This window comes from Camarhynchus parvulus, chromosome 27, assembly GCF_901933205.1.
Source record: "Camarhynchus parvulus chromosome 27, STF_HiC, whole genome shotgun sequence".
Lineage (NCBI taxonomy): Eukaryota > Metazoa > Chordata > Aves > Passeriformes > Thraupidae > Camarhynchus > Camarhynchus parvulus.
The window spans coordinates 4,258,818-4,277,869 of NC_044597.1; the positions used below are offsets into that span (position 1 = coordinate 4,258,818).

Sequence of the window (19,052 nt, forward strand, 5' to 3'; positions counted from 1 at the left end):
CTTCAGGGATGTCCCACTGGCACATCTTGTCCCCTGATAACACAAACGTTTGCTGAGAGGAGAGTTTGAGCAAAGGGGAGCAGGACACATGGCACTTTCGTGGCAGCAGGAAAAGCAGCTGTTGGCAGCTCTGGCTCTGAGCACAGGCGTCCCCCAGGAGCCGTTCCCAGAGCTGCTGGGGAGTTCTCCCTGAACACTGGGCATTACTGAGAGAATTCTCATTTGTTTTTTCCTGTCTGCTTTCCAGGAGCCTGGGCTGCACCGTGGTGGAGATGCTGACAGAGAAGCCCCCCTGGGCAGAGTACGAAGCCATGGCAGCGATCTTCAAAATCGCCACGCAGCCCACCAACCCCCAGCTCCCCTCGCACATATCAGAACATTGCCGGGACTTCCTAAAGCAGATCTTTGTGGAAGCCAGGCACAGACCCTCTGCTGAAGAGCTGCTCAGACACCAGTTTGCACAGCTCCAGTACTGAATTACCTCCCTTGCTCGCAGCTCCTGCCGGGCTCTCCGTGCCCTGTCTTGTCCAGTTGCAACTGCCCGTTGTGGTGCTGCATCTTCAAAATGCCAACTCAGCTAGGCCTAGTCCTTTGGGAAGTTCTGCCAAGGAACTTAGGGTCTGCTCTCGTGCCTGATTCCTTCGTGTGCTGGACTAATGTTCATCCTGCCGACAGCTGTCCAAGCAGGGCTGCATTTTTGCCCAGATTTTGCTACCTGGATGTGACCTTGCAGCTGGCTGCGTGTTTTCTGCAGGAAGGGGAATCTCACAAGTGTCATCACTGGTTGAACATAGGAGAAATCTGAACCCAAGTGGGAGCTGGAAGAGCTCCACTCTGTCCAAAACAGAAACATGCACCAGCCTCCAGACCAGCTCTGCCTGTGGGAGTCCCTGGTTTTGCCCTCCTGGGGCTCCAGAGGTGTCTCCAGTACCTGAATCCAGCAAAAAGCCATGTGTCATGTCCACTATAGTATGGTATATTTTTCTTCTTGAGTATTCAGCATCTGAAGGTGTTCAGAAGATATTGATTCAAAAGTATGTGAATAGTGTTACTTTATAATGAACCCATGGATTTGGGGCTGGAGGTGAGGGAGTTCTTTCCAGCTAAATGTCAGGATAATCAGACAAGTTTCAGCAGAATGCAATCACTCCAGGGCCTGAGGGAAGGGCTCTCCCATTAATGTTGGAAAATCTGGAGCTAGGTTTGATCTGTCCCAGCATTTGGACAGTGTCACTTAGTTTGTGTCATACCAAACAAATCTGTGCTCCTGCTTCCTCTCTCTGGGGCTGCTGGGTCCAAACAAAACCCCTCTGGAAGGGAATTCCATGGAATTCAGCTTCCTCCTGCATCTGTCTCTTTGGCTGGTAACTTTTTACCATCCTTTTAACCAAAGATAGTCCATCTGGTACCCAGGAAATGACTTCAGAGTTTCTTTGAGCACATGGCCTAATGGAAAACTGAGGGTTTCTTGGGGAGAATTACCTGGACACTTGTGCACAGGGAGCTGGAATCAAGCTCAGCTTTGCTGTGCATTATTTGAATTACAGGTGTGCAAGTGATCATTTAAGAGTTCCATAAAAATGTTACAGTCCAATTTAAATAAGCTTTTGTAGGACTCAAGTCAAATAGGGAACCTCAGACAACATTGAAAATGGTAGCAAATATCTAAAATTACCTGGAGATCCCCATGCAGGTACCAGCAAAGCATATCCAAGTGATTGTGCACTTGGAAGATTGCACAGGTCAGAGGACTGAGATCCTGATGGCCTCAAATCCTCTGTGCTGATTTGGGCACTAATAATTTTATTTCACTCATGAAAGACCAGCAGGTTTTAAGTGCTGGGGATTCATGGTTTATAAGTTATCTCTGAGAAATGAAACTAAGAAAAGCAAATGTTAATTAACTAAAATATTGCTTTATAGGGCAACACTGAAGGTGTTCTGCTCTTGTATTGGAAACCATATTAAGGTTCCACACACCTCCACTCTTCTCCCCCTTATAAAAAATTGAAAATTGCTTCATAATACAGTAAAATTAAGTTTTTAAGTGAATACTAATAGCAGGCTAAGGCAGGTTTTAATGAAACCAAGCTCCTTCGACACGTGAAGAATACTGTGTTGAATTAAAAGAGGAAAAAAAAAGAACCCTAAAAGCCCCAACCAACCAAAAGTCCTGAAAAGCTTTAACAATATGAAATGTTTTTTCTGTGCCAAACCCAGAGCAAAGTGTAGCCAATAAAAACTGGTGTTGGTTTCCTTTCCAGGCTCCCTGCACTACTCCAAGGATGCACTGTCCCACTTGTGGGCACTTAGGGGATCCCTTTTATGAAAGCCCTTGTTCCATAATTTATTTAATTATAGTGAGAGCACTTCAACTGATCTTTTCCCAACCAGGAACTTGACCCCAAGTTGTCCAGGCCCTTGGCCTGACTTCTGGCCTGCACTTCACTGTTGCCATGAGGGGAGGCGAGGGTGTGACACTCCAGCTCGGAGCTGGGGAGCTTTTCCCACCACTCTGCTGGGAGTGTGGGACCATCCCTGCAGCCTGCACGACAAAAGGAGGGGGATCAGCACCAGCTCTTCAAGCCTTGCATCCTAAATATACCAAAGATTGGAGTCTTCATTCCCTGCCCATCACCTGCAGGAATCAGGAGCACCATGACATCTGCATCCCTCTATCCTTGGCTTGTCCTCACCAAATCCAGACCTTCTCCCTTGGTTTTTCTCTTGCTGTCCCACGTGCTGTGATCTGGGAGAGAACAGGGCGTGAGGAAAGGGCAGAACTTCTGTCAAAGCACCTCAATCCTCAGGAGCTGTCGTGGCTTTTACCTCACCCGCATCCCGGGAGGCGCTTCCAGAGCAGAGGAGAGCAGGAGCAGCCAGGACTGATGATGGCTCAGGGCTGTCCCCAGAGCTCAGAGCCCTTCCCTGGGCTGGCTGGGCCTCCTCTGTGCCAAATCCCTGCATCCCAGCCTGGCAGGGAGCAGCACCCCCTGTACAGTGACAGAGAACACGGGGCCAGCTCGGACTGGCGCGTTCGGCACAGGAACAAGCCAAAGCATTGCCTGTATGTTTGGAGATGCACTTTTATGAATGTAGTTTATATCGCTCTTTTTTAGCTCTTTTTACATCATGTAAACGGTGATGCCTCATTTTATTTTTTTTTTTTAATTTATATCGTAAAAGATCATATTTGGTGATTTTTATATATATCGACTGTTATGGGGTGGGGGGAGGTGGGGAAATGAATTTGACGCCTTTATGAATTTAAAAAGGAAAAAAAGCAGCTGGTTTTGCAGAGAATTTGCTGATGGTTTATAATGAGTAGAGCTGAGCCAAAATGCCTCTTTGTTTCCTCACAGCCCTCTTGATTATGGAAAAGGAAGATTTGGATTCCTGAGTCCACTGCTCTGATTAATAACTTGGGGCTGACACTGATACCATGGGCTTTTAACAGCCCTGGCAGCAAAAGAGTTTCAAGTGGACAGGAATGTAATTATACCTCAATTGAATTATATCTGGCCTCTTTATCCTGGCAGACTAGGAAAAAACTGGGAATAAACTCATTTAGGGAAGAGTGGAGGAGGAGTGCCAGGCTGACAATAAGCTATTGTGTCAATTCCAAATGTCATGTTGGATTTCCTGCTGTTCCTTCCTGGGAGGGATATATAGGGAATATTGAGTATTGGGGTCCCTGATGGAAGGTGCTGCAAAAATGGAGAATATTCTGTTTGACAAAGAATTTCTTATCAGAGTCCCAGTGTCCTAAAATGGTTAAAACTAATCAGAAAAATGCCCAAGATTCCCATTGGAGAGGAACTTGGGGGAATGTGGCTGTCCCTGAGGCAGTGAGGAAACAAAGCAGTGACATTTTGGTCTTGGTGTGACGATTCTGTGCATTCCAGGTTATTTGCTTGTTCTCCAGAAAATCCCATCTTTGCCCATTCTGTGGCAGTTAGGTTGCATCAATTTGGATGGGGTTTTGGGGTGGGTTTTTTTTTCCTAATTTGGAATAATATTCCAAAGGACTGGAAGCTGCTCCAAGGAGTTCCCATTGGCACCAGTTACCAACATAGACTGACCAGGAGGGAAAAGGCAGGTGTGCCAGGAGCAGTTCAAAAAGGAAGAAAAGGATTTTGTTATCACCATAAATGATGCAAAGCAGGGAGAAAGGGCTTTAACCTGGATTGTGCAGAAGACCTTGACCCAGTAGTCTCTATTTACCGACCGGGGGCTTGCAGTGCAAAGCCAGGCCAATGTATCATTTTATTTACAATAAAATTATCATTTATATGAAAGCCTGATTTGGTGACTGTCCTTTCAAAATGTGAAAATTTGGAGAAGGAAAGCCTCTGTGTTTCAGAGAAGTGGAAGATACCATGAGCTCCCTTCCAGAAACGGAGCTTCCCAGCTGGAGGAATCTGGATGTCTTGCATTGACTGTACCAGTGATTTGGAGAGAATTTGCTGTCCCTGAGTAGAGCAGGAAAATGGGTAACCACATCTCCAAATACTTTCAGGTTTGATTTTTTTTCAGGCTTACTGTGTTAGGAACAAACCAAAATAGTGCTGCTATAAAATTCATCTGTTCTTCTTGCTGAAAGGCCGATTTGTTCCTGTTCATGCAGCTTCTCTCTTCATTGTCACTGTCACCTAATCAGTGTTTGGGTGCCATTCTGTCCCTTGAGGAGCTGGCCTCCCCAGCCCTCACCACAAGCAGCCTCCAGTCACCTTTTCCTGGGATGTAACACTGGAATATTTGTCAGTGTAAAATGTGAACAGATCAGAAGGGGGGGAACCAGATGATACAGTAGAAACCCATGAACCGAGCACAGGTGTGACTCTTGGGGCTGTGCCAGCACAGATGAGACCCATCAGGTGCAGTTGACTCAGACCAGAAATGCCTCCTGGAACCAGAGCAAACCTCCTGACACCCCCTGTGTGTCAGAGCCCACAGCTCCTGCCTTTGCCAAAGAAGGAACAACTTGGGAGCTCTCTGTTACCTTCACTTTGAGGAGATTCTTCCCAAAGAGGGAGGAGGAGGCAAGGAAAGATCATTATTTCTCTGGTTTAATGTTCTCTTTCTAACTGAAAACCCAACCTTAAAAACCTGGGGGTTCCATGCTTCCCTACCCCCCTAAAATCCTCCTGCATTGTTAAAATGCTGCTCATCAGCAGTCTGGGAGCTGAGGGAATGGGAATTGAGGCAGGAAGTGGAACTGGGGGCTCTGCTTTCATTTTCTGAGCCTTCTGAAGAAGGAAGGGGCCAGGGAAGGGGCCCCAAGCCTGCAGCATCACAGCCCCTCAGCAGGGGCTGCTCAGGGGTGGCTTTTTTGGGGTGTAAATCCCAAAAGCCCCCTGAGAGCCTTGCCAGGGTCTGTGTGCACAGTCCCTGTGGTGGCTGTGTGTCCCAGGAGCCCTTTGAAAAGATGTTCAGTGAAAAGGAGAATGAACTTGTCCAACATCAGGCTCCTGTGGCCACTCAGCCAGTGCTGTCCCCAAAATCAGATGTCACTGTGACCTGTGTCACTGTGGGTGCACACCTGAGCCCCAGCAGGGCTGTACTGAGCAGGGGGAGCACCTCAGAGACCAGGGGCTATTTGTGCCATCTCTTCCTCCTCTGGACTACCCATCCCCACCTTTCTCCCTCTTTCATCCTTATCTCCTGTTTCCATGGCTGTGTCTGGCTTCTCCCAGACAGGACGTGCTCAGCAGAGCTGATGGGATCAGTCAGGGATGTTGATATCAAGGCTGCTGCTCTATGTGGGGGCTCTGAAAAGCCCAGTTCCTGTAGAATTTGAAAGACAAATTGGGGTTCTTGAGCACAGCTGTACAAAGTGTGCCTGGAGGAAAGAGGTAAATAATAATTAAAACCAGACTCATCCACTTTTCTCTGGTTTTCCTGCATTTGTGTCTCCAGCCTGGCAGGGCTTGCTGGGCTCATTAATTTGTAGGGACTGTGCTGTCCAAACCAGGGGATTGGAAGTGGGATGGGTCCAGGGCAGACCTGTGAGGCCAGCCCAGCACTGATGCCACCCTGCCTCTGGCAGAGCCACTGAGGGACAGGGCATGATGTGGAGGGGAGAGCATGAGACACATCAGGGCAAAGGGGTGGATCCAGTCCTGGGGGATCCCCAGGCTGGTGAATGCCTTTTGAGGGTGGTCTGGGCTCCATTTGGAAGCTGGTGGAAGGTTCCAGCTGGGCTGTGCAGCTCACAGGGCAACTCATGTGGAATTTGAAATGCTGGTTCGGTTCCCAAAAACTTGGGGGCTTCAGGGGGAATTCTGGCCAGGGGCCTGCACCCTGGTCACCTCTGTCTAGTCCTCATGGTGTGCAGGACCCCTCTGAGCACTCCCCAAAGAAGGGAGGGCTGCCTCTTTCCCTTCCCTGCCTCCCCTTCCCCTCAGCCTCACTCACTCACTCACTCACAGGGATCCAAGAATGTTTCCCAGATCCTGCATGGACACAAGCTCTTTCCACACTGCCTGGGCTGTAAGAGGCAGACCTGACCACCAGTGCCACCTCCCCAGGCCCCTGGGAACACAGGACAGGACAGGGAAGGCTGGGAAACCTTGTATTACAAAAATAAAGGCGCGCAGGCGGAGCTGCCGCGAGGCTCCAGCGCAGAACGTACCAGTGGAAGGCAAATATAAAAAACAGACACTGTGAAACCTTAAGGCTGAACCATCCCAGCTGAACTGAGCTGATGTAAACCAGGGACCCTCCTCCCTCATCCAGAGCCCCAGCAGTGCAGGGCTGGTGTGGCTGGGAGCTCTGCAATGGCTCACAAGCTGGAGAAGCCCCCAGCTCATCCTTTCTCCATGGTGAAAGGCCTGAAATGGATCAGCAGGGCTGGGGGTCCCATGGGGGGCATTGCTTCTGCTCTGATCTCACTGGGGAGAGGGGCCTGCAGAGAGAGGGCTCCAGGTCTCGGGGCTGCACCCTGCTCACCCTGTCCTGATGGCCTGCAGGACCCCTCTGAGCACCCCCCAAAGAGGGGCTCCCCCTCTCCCCTGGCCCAGGTCCTGCTCTACATCAGCTCAGTTCTCCCGGCTCAGCTCCTCCGGCTCTGCGGGGCTCCGGGGCGGGGCTGGCCCCGCTCACGCCGACTTGGGGCCGCTCTCCACCTCCTTGTGCACCCACAGCTCCTTGTGCTGCCTGCGCCCGAAGCCTTCGTCGTAGTTGCCTTTACTCTTGAAGAGCTGCTGGAAGTGGGGCTTGCAGTAGAACTCCCCGTGGAGCGCGGCGTAGCTGCCCAGGCTGGGGAGGGAGGGCAGGGTTAGCAGGCAGGGAGACTGGGGAAACCAGGGGGGGCTTGGGGACACCGGGACAGCAGAGGGGACAACGTGCAGGAGGGGACCCTTAGGGCCAACAGCTCCTTCCCACCAGCAGAGGCTGTTGGAGGCCGCTGTGAGTAGAAATGGGGGGTCCCAGGGGAGCTCAGCTCAGCTCTGAGTCCTCTAGAAGGAGGCTCTGGCTCAGCTCCGTGCTCCCCTGGGGCTGCTCTCAAGGGGAACATCTCTCCTTCCACACCAGGTAGGGTTTAGCTGGGCCCAGGTGTGCAGATGAACCTTTGCTTTGCTGTGGTGGGTGGGCTGGGGGGCTTTGGCTACTGGCCAAGCGAGGGGCTGTGATGGGGGAGACACTATTTGGGAGGGTCTCAGCAGAGCTGCAGTGTCACCTGTCCCACCACAGGGACAGCCTGGCTCACCTGAGCTTGGTGTGGCAGTGCTTGCAGCAGAAGCAGGAGTTGTGGAAGACGAATTTGTCGGCCACCAGGCGCTCCATGGGGTACACGGTTTTCTGGCAGGCAGTGCACATCTCCTTCACCTGCGCCTTCAGGCTGAAGGACTGGCCAAGGGCAGAGCAAAAGGAGACAGAGCATGAGGAAGGAGTTTGGGACAACCTGGAACCCTCCACTGCCCTCCTCCCTGCCCTCCATTCACCGGAGCCCTGGGGAGCAGGAAGCAGCCCCACGTCCCTCACCCTCCCTGGGCCACACCACTGATGCTGGGCTGGGTGGGAGCTTGGCCCAGGGGCTTTGGGCCTTCCACCCTTGCCAAGAACCAGCAGGATGGCACAGAACAGCTGTGGCTGCCCCTGGATCCCTGGCAGTGCCCAAGGCCAGGCTGGACAGGGCTTGGAGCAGCCTGGGACAGTGGAAGGTGTCCCTGCCATGGCAGGGATGGCACTGGGTGGGCTCTGAGGTCCACTTCACCCCAGGCCATTCTGGGATGATTCTGTGGTGTAGAAAAAGCAAAGGTACCTTGGAGCGCTGCACTGTGCTGCCTCCTGAGCTGCTTTTGGCCTCCTAAAAAGGGAAGGAGAAAGCAAAATGAGAGCTTGGCACAAGACCCTGACCAAACCCCTCTGTACACATACCTGTAAACCACCACCTGTGGCCCATGCACCTCCACACAGCAGCTCTGCTCCTGCCCCTTGGAGGGGGTAATTAACTCCCCTTGCTGGAGGTGCACAGGGCTCAGGGGGCAATGCCCAGGCTCAGGGGGCAGTGGTCCGTTCCCCCTGGGCACAGCTGGGTGCCCCTCGCTGTCCCAGAGCCTCTTGGGGCAGAGGTTTTGTTTCCAGTTCCTCTTCTCCCCTTCAGGCCTCACAGTGGGGCTGTGCAGGAAATGAGGCACCCAGCCCTGGGGGTGTGGGGAGGGCGCAGGGCAGAGCTCTGAGATCTGGGGCTGCTGCAGCTCAGCCCTGCAGCACCAGGGCACAGCCCCAAGCGCTGAGCATCCTCTGCCTGTGCCCCAGGTCTCTCTGCATCATGTCCCTGCAGCTGCAACAGCTCATCCCTTCCAAATCTCTCCTCACCAGTGCACATCCTGCACCCACCCCACACCTGCTGGGGCCCTGACAGCCACCCCAGGAGTTCCACCCTCCCGGGCACTGATGGAAGTGCTCCCTCCTTCCCAAAGTCGGGATCCAAGGGCACTCCAGCAAGTGACCACTCAGGGCTGGCTCGTCCCCCTCAGGCCTTGTTCCCAAGGTCAGGGCAGTGGGACCCCCAGGGCATCCCCCAGGATGTCACCCTGCTGTCCTTGTCCTTCCTCTGGCTGCAGTTTGGCTCTGCCTGCCCAGCACTGCCCCTCTCTGCCCCCAGGCCAATCCCCACCCCCTGTTCCTCCTGCCCTGTCCTTCCCCATCGTTTCTCCTTTGTATTTTTGGAAACAGTTTGTCCAAGGGAGGCGCAGGAAGCTCTCCCCTCGCTGAGCTGCCTCCTCAGAGGTTTCCCAGCTGCTCTCAGTGCCTGAGGTCAGGGACACGATTTTGTGATTTTCCTCTCAGTCCCACGAGGCTGGAAGCACGAGCCAAAGTCAACAGCGGGCCATGGGCAGGAGGAGGCTCAGGCTGTGTAAAACCAGTTGCATCCCTTGGCACTGGGAGAACAACCACAGCTGCTCTCCTGGGGTTAGGGTTTAATGTGCTGTTTCCAGGCTCAGCTGACCAGAGCTGAGGAAAAGCTGCCTCTCTGGAGCTGAGACATCCGTTCCCAAGGCTGCAGCAGCCCAGGGCTGCTGTCACTTCTCGGCAGCCTCCTGGCCAGCCAGGCACGCTCTCCATTCCATATCTGATAGATCTTCCCTCGGGGAAGGGCCGTATCCTGTCCCAGCAGGAGATGTTCTTGAACCTTTATGTTTTTCCATCTCCAATCACTCCAGCTCTGAAAGCTCTCAATTGTGATCACGGAAAGCCATGGAAACACAAACAAACAGACAGCAGCTCCAGGAGCTGTGCATGGAGCAGAGCCTGAGGCTGGCGTCCAGCGTGCTCTGCAAACAGCACCTTCTGCTGGAACATTCCTGTCCCCAGTCCTGTTCTTTGAGTAGCTGTGGCTGTGCCTTTGATCACCCTAAAGTGTCAGGTCAGGAACACAGTTTCTGTGTACAACCCTCCCCCCGAGAGCCCAAACCCAGCTGAAATTCCCATCCAAACCCCAGGGTACAAACCCCACGTACATGGGCTGGGGCTGGGCTGGCTGCTCCTGTGGCCTGGAACATGGCTCCTTCCCCTTCTCCCTCTGTTTAATCCTCAGCTTGAAGGCTGTGGGTCGAGGTTCCACTGCAGAGGTGTCAAAGACAGACCTCTTGCAACACCTGGAAAGGAAATGTCATCAGGAGTGGGGCTGGTTTCATCACCAACCCCAGCAGCCCTGCAGGAGCTGGGGTGTGCTCAAAGCTCCCTCCAGGGTCAGATCAGCCCTTCCCAGAGACTGAGGCACAGGGAACTGGATGGGAGATGCAGCTCTGCAATAATAGCAGCTCAAGGGTTTGGGGCTCTGAACACCTGGAAGGTGATGGGATGGATTCTGCTCCAAACCCACAGGTGGAAGCACCTGCCAGGCAATAACCACTGGCAGCAAGGCTGGCCCCAAGGCAGCAAAACCAGCACCCCGTGTTTCACTAATGCAGCCACTCAAGAACTGGTGTTGCTGGAGGAAGAACTGTAGTTTTAGTCTAATTTTAGCCCAGAAAAGTCTTGCTGATCCCAGCTCAGCAGAGCCAGTGATGGGGATTTTGTCTTTGGTGCCTTTAGGCTGAGCCTTGTGTGATGCACTGAGTGCGCCCCTGGGAGGATGAGGCTGACAGGGCTGGGACCAGCACAGGAAAAAAACACCAGCATTGCAAATCAGTAAAAAAGAGCTAAAAAAGCACTGACAGCTCCTCAGGGGTTTTCCCCACTGCACTTTCACCCTCAAAACACCCGTGAAAGATGAGCCCTGGTTTGAATACAGAGGACAGAGCTCTGGGGTTGAGTGATGCTGCCAAGGGAGGAGCAGAGCAGAGAAAAAGGAGGGTGAAGGGGTGGCTCTGCAATGATGGGGATGAGTTAAAAGCTGGAAAACCAGCACCTTCCTCTGCCTGGGGCTCCTTTCCTGCCCTGCTGAACCCCCTTGGCCTCATATTGCCACCCCAAAGACCTTCCTGCTGCCCAAGGACTGGCCTAGACACTGAGAAAGCCCCAGGGCAGAGCCACATCAGGGGAGGGCTTGGGGCAGGGGCATCTCCTCAATGCCCACCTCACAGGGACATTTGCAAACATGTCCTGAGTTTTAGGGGGCTCTTTGGCTGCCAAACCCCCAGCAGCTGACAGCAAGCTTGAGTTACATCAGCAAAGCATCTAAAATTCGTGGCTGCTGTCAGAGTTGAAAAGAGCATTTCCCCAGGTCCTGGGCACTTGGCGGGTGCCCCTCTCAGCCCTGGTTGCAAACGTTTCCCAGCCCCAGCTGAGGCCCAGCCCTGCTCTATCAGAATCACTTCCCCTCTCTCTGCGGTTTGGTTGTTATTTCCTGCTCTCCGAGCTCGCTCGCAGGCAGCTGCTGCTGCTGCTGCTGCTGAACCCAGCATCTGCTGGGGGCCACCCCCACAGCCCCTCCCTGCCCCCATTCCTGGGACAGGACCTTCTCTTTGTGCCTCTGGGGTCTGTCGGGTCCTACAGCCCAGCACAAACCCTGCAGGGAACATGAGGGACCCTGAAAACCTGGTGTCCCCACTCCACACACAGCTCTGACACAGATGCACAACCTTTTCACCCTTTTCACCCGCTTTTCACCTTCACCTCAGCCTTTGTTACAAACATTTGTCCTCCCCCAGCTTCCCTTCCCTTGCAGCTCATCTTCCTCCCCTACCCCAGCCACCTTCTCTCCCTGGGTATTTCCAGACTTCCCACAGCCCTCATGCCCTTCCCCAGGAGCTGCTCCAGTGGAAGGTCCCTGCCCATGGCAGGGGCTGGGATGAGATGAGTTTTAAGCTCCCCCCAACCCAAACCATTCAAGGTTTCTCTGATAAGCCCATTTTTACTTCCACCCACTCTTTGTTTCTCTGCTCCTCATGTCCCCAAACCCGCTTCCCTTCAATTCCACCCACTTATCCCCCTCCCATGGCAGGATGTTTCTCACCCAGCCCCTCTGCCCACCCTGCACAGACCCTCTGGTGCTTCCAGCCAGCCCCTCGCTGCAGCTGCTGCCCTTCAGCCTTCAAAGCTCCTTCCTGCTGCAGGGCAGGAGGCAAGAGCAGAAATCTCAAAGGGGAAGGGTGTGCTGGGGCGATAAGGGAACCAGAACAAGTGAGAAACTGCAAGAGGGACTCTTGGAGGCTCTTGGCTGCTGTCATGGCTCTTCCCAGGAGCACAGCTTGGGGCTGGGGCCCAAGGCAGCCACCAGGAGAGAGGGAATGTGGTGACAGGGCAGTGCCTAAGGACACGCTGCCACACTGATGCTACAAAGCCTTCACAAGGGCTCGGGGAGCCTCGGGGCTCGCTGGATTTGAGGGTGCAGCGGGCACGTGTGGCAAAGCCAGTGGAGACTGGCACCATAACTGCCAGATGTGACTGTCCCAAACCTCTGCTCCCTAAAGTCCTTAGCCACTTGCACAGCCTGCAAAGAGCAGGAGCGAGGACTGTCCTCCTCTCCAGGTCATGCTAGCAGTTTCAGGCTTTCGGCTCAGGACAAGGTGAAAACCCCTTTGCCTTCCAGCCTCTCTCATCCTGCCCCTTGTAGCAACTGATGGCTCCAAGCAGGGAGGAGTTTGAAGGGAGGAAGGCAACGCTGCTCTGCTCCATCACAGAGCTTTTCCCCAACAGCCACCTGCATCCCCTCTCACCTTCCTGCCTGACCCTGGGGCAGATGGAGGGAGAGGGAACATCTGGGGTGGCCCCAGGGCAGTTCCCCGACCTCAGCCTGCCTCTGAAGGATCAGGTTTCCTGCAGCCAGGAGGGTGCAGGGAGCATTTCCCTGTTCCCCTCTCCAGAGGGGCCAGCAGGGCTGGAACCCAGTGCAGAACCACCAGGGCTGGATCCTGGTGTAGATCCAGTGCAGGCCCGGCCCGTTCCCGGTGCTGACCCGGCCCGTTCCCAGTGCAGGCCCGGTGCAGGCCCAGCCCGTTCCCGGTGCTGACCCGGCCCGTTCCCAGTGCAGGCCCGGCCCGTTCCCAGTGCAGGCCCGGTGCAGGCCCAGCCCATTCCCGGTGCTGACCCGGCCCGTTCCCGGGGCACGCCCGGCCCGTTCCCGGCCCAGTGGGTTCCGGCAGGGAAGGAGAGTGAGTGCAGAGGGCGAGGGGCCCCTCTCTGCCAGATGGTTCCCATTAGCAGCGCTGGGAAGGGTTTGTTTACTGCAGGGATCGCTGCTCCATTGCAGGAGGCTTCCCCAAGGGCAAAGCACGGCCTGGGGGATCCGGGCCCCCTTCCTCCTCCATCCTCAGAGGACAGAGCACGGCGAGGCACCTCGGAGAGGCTGCCAGGGCTTTCCCCAGGAAATCTTGGCCTGAGCTGGTGGCTGTGGGGATGGATGTCCATGAGATCCTGTGTAGGATCAGTGAAACCCACACACAGGGCAGTGCTGACCCCCCAGCTCCATAGCCATCATCCCTCTCCGCTGGCCAGTGTGGGAAGAGGTGAACAGGAGCTGGAAGAGCCTCTCCTGAGCCTGGGGATCGCCCAGGAGCTGGAAGTGCCTCTCCTGAGCCTGGGGATCACCCAGCTCCCAAGGCTCAGTCTCTGCAGTCTTGGGGTCTCACAGTTGACCCACACCATGAAGCCAAGTGTGGTGCAAAAGCAGCATCAGAGGCCAGGCCAGAGCCAGGCACAGCAGTGCCAGGGAAAGGATGGTGGAGCCAGCCCAGTGGCCACAGCTCCTGCTTCAGGCATGGAATCCCTTCAGGTCCTGGCTCTTGTATGGCTTTGATCCAACCACTGGACCTCATGGTGCTGGGGAGCCAGGGCAGCTCCCTGCTGACTCAGCACAGGTGGAGGACTTCAGAGAGGAGACTCCAGACATTTCTGGGGACACCCCTCCCCTGCTGGAGAGATTCCTGGGCCTGACCCTGCCTCATCCTACAGCCAGGAGCCACCTTCCAGCAGCCTGCTGCACTCATCCCCTTTCCATCCACGTTCAGCCTCTTGAGAGGCTGCCAGTGGGCAGGAAATCTGCAGCCAAAATGCTGAGGGATGCTGACAAGGAATAGCTGTGGGGAGGAACAGCGCTGCCTTTGTCAGGGCAACAATGGGGGACCCACAGGAGTGAGAGGGAGCCCGAGGGAAGCCCCTGCCCACCCTCTGCCACCTTCATCCCTGCCTGCCCTGAGGAGGAGGTGCACAGCTCTGGAAGCACTGGGCTGGTCCCTGCCCTGCCTCTCAGGGAGGAGCCCACAGGCCAGAAGGATGCTACTGGGCTTCACCTGCTTTCCAGAAGCAGAAACTGAGGCAGCCAGTTCCTGGGATTGTGGCTGTGTTTAATAGCACCCATTAAAAATCATGATCTGATGGGAGTCTCTGCTCCCTGGGATCTCCTGTCTTGCTGGGAGTTCAGATAGAGCAGAGAAGCACAGCAGAAATCCTGCCAGGAGGATGAGAAGAGGCTTTTCCAAGCAGAGACAAATTCTCAGGAGTGCCAGACAAAAATTGCAGGTTGAGAGGTTCAGGCTGGACATTAGACAGAAGTGCTTCACTGGGAGAAACATTGGGAGCTCTGCAGAAGGGACTAGTGAGGTGCAGTATCAACCTGCTGCAAACAAACACAACAGGCAAACAGAAGCCTATGGCTTCCCTGCCCTTGTCAGCTCTTCCCTAATCTCTTCCATAAGCCATGCTCCACCTGGAAACATCACCCTGCTTTCCTACTCAAATGTACATTAGACATTCTTCTCCCATCATATTTTGCCTCTAAGATGGATTCATAAAGAGTAACCACATCCAGGAGAAGCAGATTCCTTTTTAGCTGTTCTCACCTGATGGACTCTCTGTTGCCACAGCCACTGTGGTCACCAATGCAAACAGGTGAGCTCTGATCTGGGAGATCTCAGACCTTGCTATTCTGATACCAAACTCCAGCACCCCTGAAAACCTCTGGCCTGCTCTGTCCTTACATCCCTCCTTGCAGAAGAATCCAAGCGTCTTCCTTGCATTTTGCTCTCTTTTTCCCTGTCCTTTTTCCTGTCTCCACCTAAAATAATAATTTCCTTGGGGCCCTGTTGTTTCAGAAGTCATTTATCATATCCAAGGAAGACACTGAGCCAGCCTGACACAATCTGTGTTAAAACCACCCAGCATTTTGTGCTGCTTCCCAACAGCACATCTGATTACTCTTCCAGAACCTGGTCTAGAAACCAACCTTTCCTTGTGCTCCAGTTAATGGAGCTGTAATTGCCTGTAATTTCCCCCTTCCTCAAACACAACCTCTCAGCGCTGCCTTGGCTGATTTCCTCTGCTGGAATATCACCTGTTACTCACCAGACTCTGCACTGGCATTTCCTGTGGTGGAGTTTCCATCCCTGGAGAGGTTTAACACCACGGGGAGGTGGGGACATGGCTAGCAGTGGCCTTGGCAGTGCTGTGGGAGTGCTTGGACACCATGATTTAGAGAGCTTTTCCAGCCTGAAGGATTCTCTGATTCCATGGGGTGAGCCCATCTCTAGGGCCCTGACAGACCCCACAAAAAGCTTTTGCTGCTTCATCACCTGCAGATGCAGTAAGAGCAGGAGTGGGTCCAGTCCCAGGCACTCCAAAACACATCACAACCTCTTTTCCATGGTCCCTGCCTCCACACAAGCCCTACAAAAGCCACTGTTTGTTATCCAAATGCAGATTGTATAAGAAGAAAACATGACCAAAATCATATTGGTAGTCAAATCTCTCTAAATATCATTCTTTATATATTTTCAGCCTTCACCTCTATCCTTCCTTTTAGGATTCGAGGTGCCATAGAGCCCAGCACAGGATCTGGTTCTCTGAAATCCACAAGATTGCCATGGAGCAATGAATGTGCCAGGAAAAGTAATCCCTGGAGAGGCACATCAGGGGATGCTGAGGCATCTTGCCACTGAAAACCCCGAGCTGGACATATGGAGAGGGTTATGAGCACACCACAGGAGTGAAAAATATGTCTAAAGTGTGCTTAACATTGATATTGCAATAATCCTTTTGTCCAGATTTAATGTTTTCCATCCCAGGGCTTTTGCTAAGAGCGAGGTAAGCGCTGCAACACTCCCAGATGGCAGATGAAAATGACTTAACTGGCAGGGAAAAGCAGACATGTCTTGGGGGGACATGGCAGCTGCCTGGCAAACCCTGCCAGAGCTGAGGGTGGGAAAAAAGGAAAATTAAAAACTTCATCCCCCTCCAGGACCATAAGGGTAGTTGAAGCCTCCCAGGAATTACCCACTGAAGGAAATCAGAAGAGAAATTCCCTTCCCTAATGAGAAGTCTCCTGGGAGTTTTGCTGACCAAAAAAGGTCAAGAACCTGGATTTAAGCTGTGTAAGAAGGAAGATGCATCCACCACTTTGCAAAGCCCAAGAGGTTGGTTCTGACAGATCCTCAGTTTGGAACTAGGAATTTGCTTCTTGTAGGGCTCCCATTTTAAAAGGACATTAACACTGGGGCTGTGTCAGACTAAGCTTGGTCGATTGCCCTGCAATTATTTTGTAATCTACATTAATAATGCTGCAGATGTGCTACTCCTGGCCTTAAACACACAACAGCTCAGCTGAGGCACCAGATGTCTTCCCTGTGAGAGCCCTCACACGGCGTCTTTGGTGGACAAAGCCCAATTTTCCAGGCTGGATTATCAGCTTTTTTTCAAAACTGATACCCACACCATGAATAAAATCAGCAGAAATTTGATCATAAATATGATCTACAAGGTATCTTAGCTTGTTTGAAGTGATCCAAGGGGATTAGACATATCAGGCTGGCTCAAAACACCGTAGTTACAGCACCAGACTGGGACTTGGGAGACCTGGGCTTGATTCCTAAATCTGCTGCTAATTTTGGGTGGCAGTGGATAAATAATTTCATTTTTTCTGTTCCCTTTTTCCCCCCCTCCCCTCGATGGAAACAGAGCTGCTCTCCTTTGTGGAGCCCTGGGAGATCCCTGGCTGTTAAGGGTTATGTCAGAGCCCAGGGCATTTGTGTTGTTATTAAATCTCACAGTCATGCAACAGCCTCCCCAGGGAAGTGATGAAAGACCTGTCGCTGGAAAGGTTTAAACGCAGCCTGGATGAGGCGGTAGGAGACACACATCGGGAACTGGCAGACGTTAACCAAGGGGGATAAGGGAGTCGGGATCTAACAGGTTTTTCTTCCCTCTCTGCTCTTTCTGATCAGCTTAATAAAACGGATCTGTCCAGCCGCCCTCCGGCATGTACTGCAGCACACAACAAAGAGGGGACTGCGGCTCGAACGGGAACGTGAGCCCCCAAATACACCCGCAAATCCTCACCCGCGGAGCGGATCCGGCCAGCACGGGCCTGCTCGCCCCGCCGGCTACCGGCCCCTGTCGCGGGGCTCCGCGGGCACGGGGCGCTGGCTCCGGCCCCCGGCCCCGATCCCCCGGCCGGCTCCGGGGCTCCGCTGTCCCCGGTTCCGAGCCCGAACCTCCTCCCGCCCCCCGAGGCCGAGCAGCTGCCGGTGCAGCGGGGCTGGGGGCGATCCCGAGTGCGGGGCGGCTCCTGAGCAGCGCAGCCGCTCCCCGGGGCTCTCCCTGCTCCTCTCCATCCCCGCTCCTCTCCATCCCTGCTCCTCTCCATCCCTGCCTCTCGCTCCCCGCCTGCCGCTCTGGCTGCCCCGGCCCCCCCAGCCCGGCGTGCTCGGGAACCGGGACCCCCGGTGCGGGCGAGCCCCTCAGTCCCGTTCCCGGGGCCGGCATTGTCTCGCCACCGCCTCCCGCCGCCCCCGAGCCGAGCTCACCGCCGAGCAGGAGGGTCCGCAGGGCGGGGCCGTGCCGTGCCCGGGGCTGTGCTGTGCCGTGCCCGAAGCCGAGCCGAGCCGTGCCGAGCCGTGCCGTGCCCGGGGCTGTGCCGCCCGTGTCCCGCCGCAGAGGCCGCGGCCGTGCAGCGGAGCCGCTTCCTGCGCTCCCCGCGCCGGCTCCGAGCCCTTTTATCGCGGGGCCGCAGCAGCGATTGGCTCTCGGCGTCGAACCGGCTTCCAGCCGCTCGCTCCTTTGTGTGGAGCCAACCTCTAACCCCGAGCCTTCTCCGCTCGCTCGGCTCCCAGCTCTCTCTGCCGGGCCGCCCGGAGCCTCCCCGATCCCACAGCGCCGGCCCCGGGGCGACCCTTCCGCTCTCTGGCACAGGGTGCAATTACCCCCCCGCTAATTAGCTCCTCCAGCCTCTCTCCCATGAGCTGCGTGTGCAGATTGGCTTCGCCCCAGGCTTTGGACAGTTTCGCGGGCCCCCCCGCTACCAAAAAGCCGCACCCAAAACACCCGCTAAGGGATCCTGGAGCATCCCAAAGGATCCATCCTGACCTCGCTAAGGGATCCTGGAGCACCCCAAGGGATCCATCCTGACTCCACTAAGGGATCCTGGAGCATCCCAAAGGATCCATCCTGACCTCGCTAAGGGATCCTGCAGCATCCCAAAGGATCCATCCTGACCCCACTAAGGGATCCTGGAGCATCCCAAAGGATCCATCCTGACCCCGCTAAGGGGTTCTGTAGCATCCCAAAGGATCTATCCCTCCAGTGTCTGCAAAAGCCACGTTTCCCACACCTCAACTCACTGCTTGCATACGAAGGATCTTATCAGGCAGCAGCAGGAGAGAGGCAGCAATAACCTGTAGCTCTGAGGACTTTACCTTAAGCTCTCAAAGCCCTCCAATGGGCCATAAATGGAGGAAAATATACAACGGAGTGATGGGAATATCTTTGAAAATGATGATGCTGGAACAAATATTTTTGTTTGGCTCCTGAACACAGTGTGGTGCCACTGGAAACAGCCAAACACTGGCTGGAGGTGGCCCAAAGCCTGAGCCCAGCTGCAGAGACAGGTGTTCTGTGTGCAGTTTGCCTGTGATTCCCTGTACAAAAAACACGACTGAGGAACTCACGGGAGTGATTACTGGACAAGAGACAGCAGTGATGTGATTTACCACCTCTGTCACTCTGCGTTACCCAAAGAGCATCTGTGCTGAACAGGCTCGCTGCCATCGAGTGCAAATAAATGAGGAATTGCACTCCAGATGTGAGCCAGCGGTGGGACAGCCACACTGTGGAGAGAGAAGGGGCTGTGCAGAGAGAAGGGGCTGTGCAGAGAGAAGGGGGCTGTGCGA

General features: G+C 54.4%; 2 protein-coding genes across 2 annotated transcripts in view; one reads left to right on the top strand and one right to left on the bottom strand.

Annotated features, from left to right (window-relative positions):
• MAP3K3 (mitogen-activated protein kinase kinase kinase 3) overlaps positions 1-4,298 on the top strand; it is a 32,047-nt gene extending 27,749 nt beyond the window's left edge. Inside the window, 1 exon segment of the mRNA XM_030966150.1 lies at positions 248-4,298. Within this exon segment, the coding sequence (XP_030822010.1) occupies positions 248-476 (229 nt within the window). The 3' untranslated portion in view covers positions 477-4,298.
• Positions 4,299-6,560: 2,262 nt separating this feature from the next.
• LIMD2 (LIM domain containing 2) lies at positions 6,561-18,017 on the bottom strand. The gene is made up of 5 exons (XM_030966320.1): positions 17,691-18,017; positions 9,969-10,106; positions 8,267-8,311; positions 7,712-7,851; positions 6,561-7,260 (listed from the first exon to the last, which is right to left on the bottom strand). The coding sequence occupies exons 2-5, from the start codon at positions 10,008-10,010 to the stop codon at positions 7,101-7,103; spliced, it is 387 nt and encodes a 128-aa protein (XP_030822180.1). The 5' UTR covers positions 10,011-10,106; positions 17,691-18,017; the 3' UTR covers positions 6,561-7,100.
• Between the last annotated feature and the right edge of the window lie 1,035 nt (positions 18,018-19,052).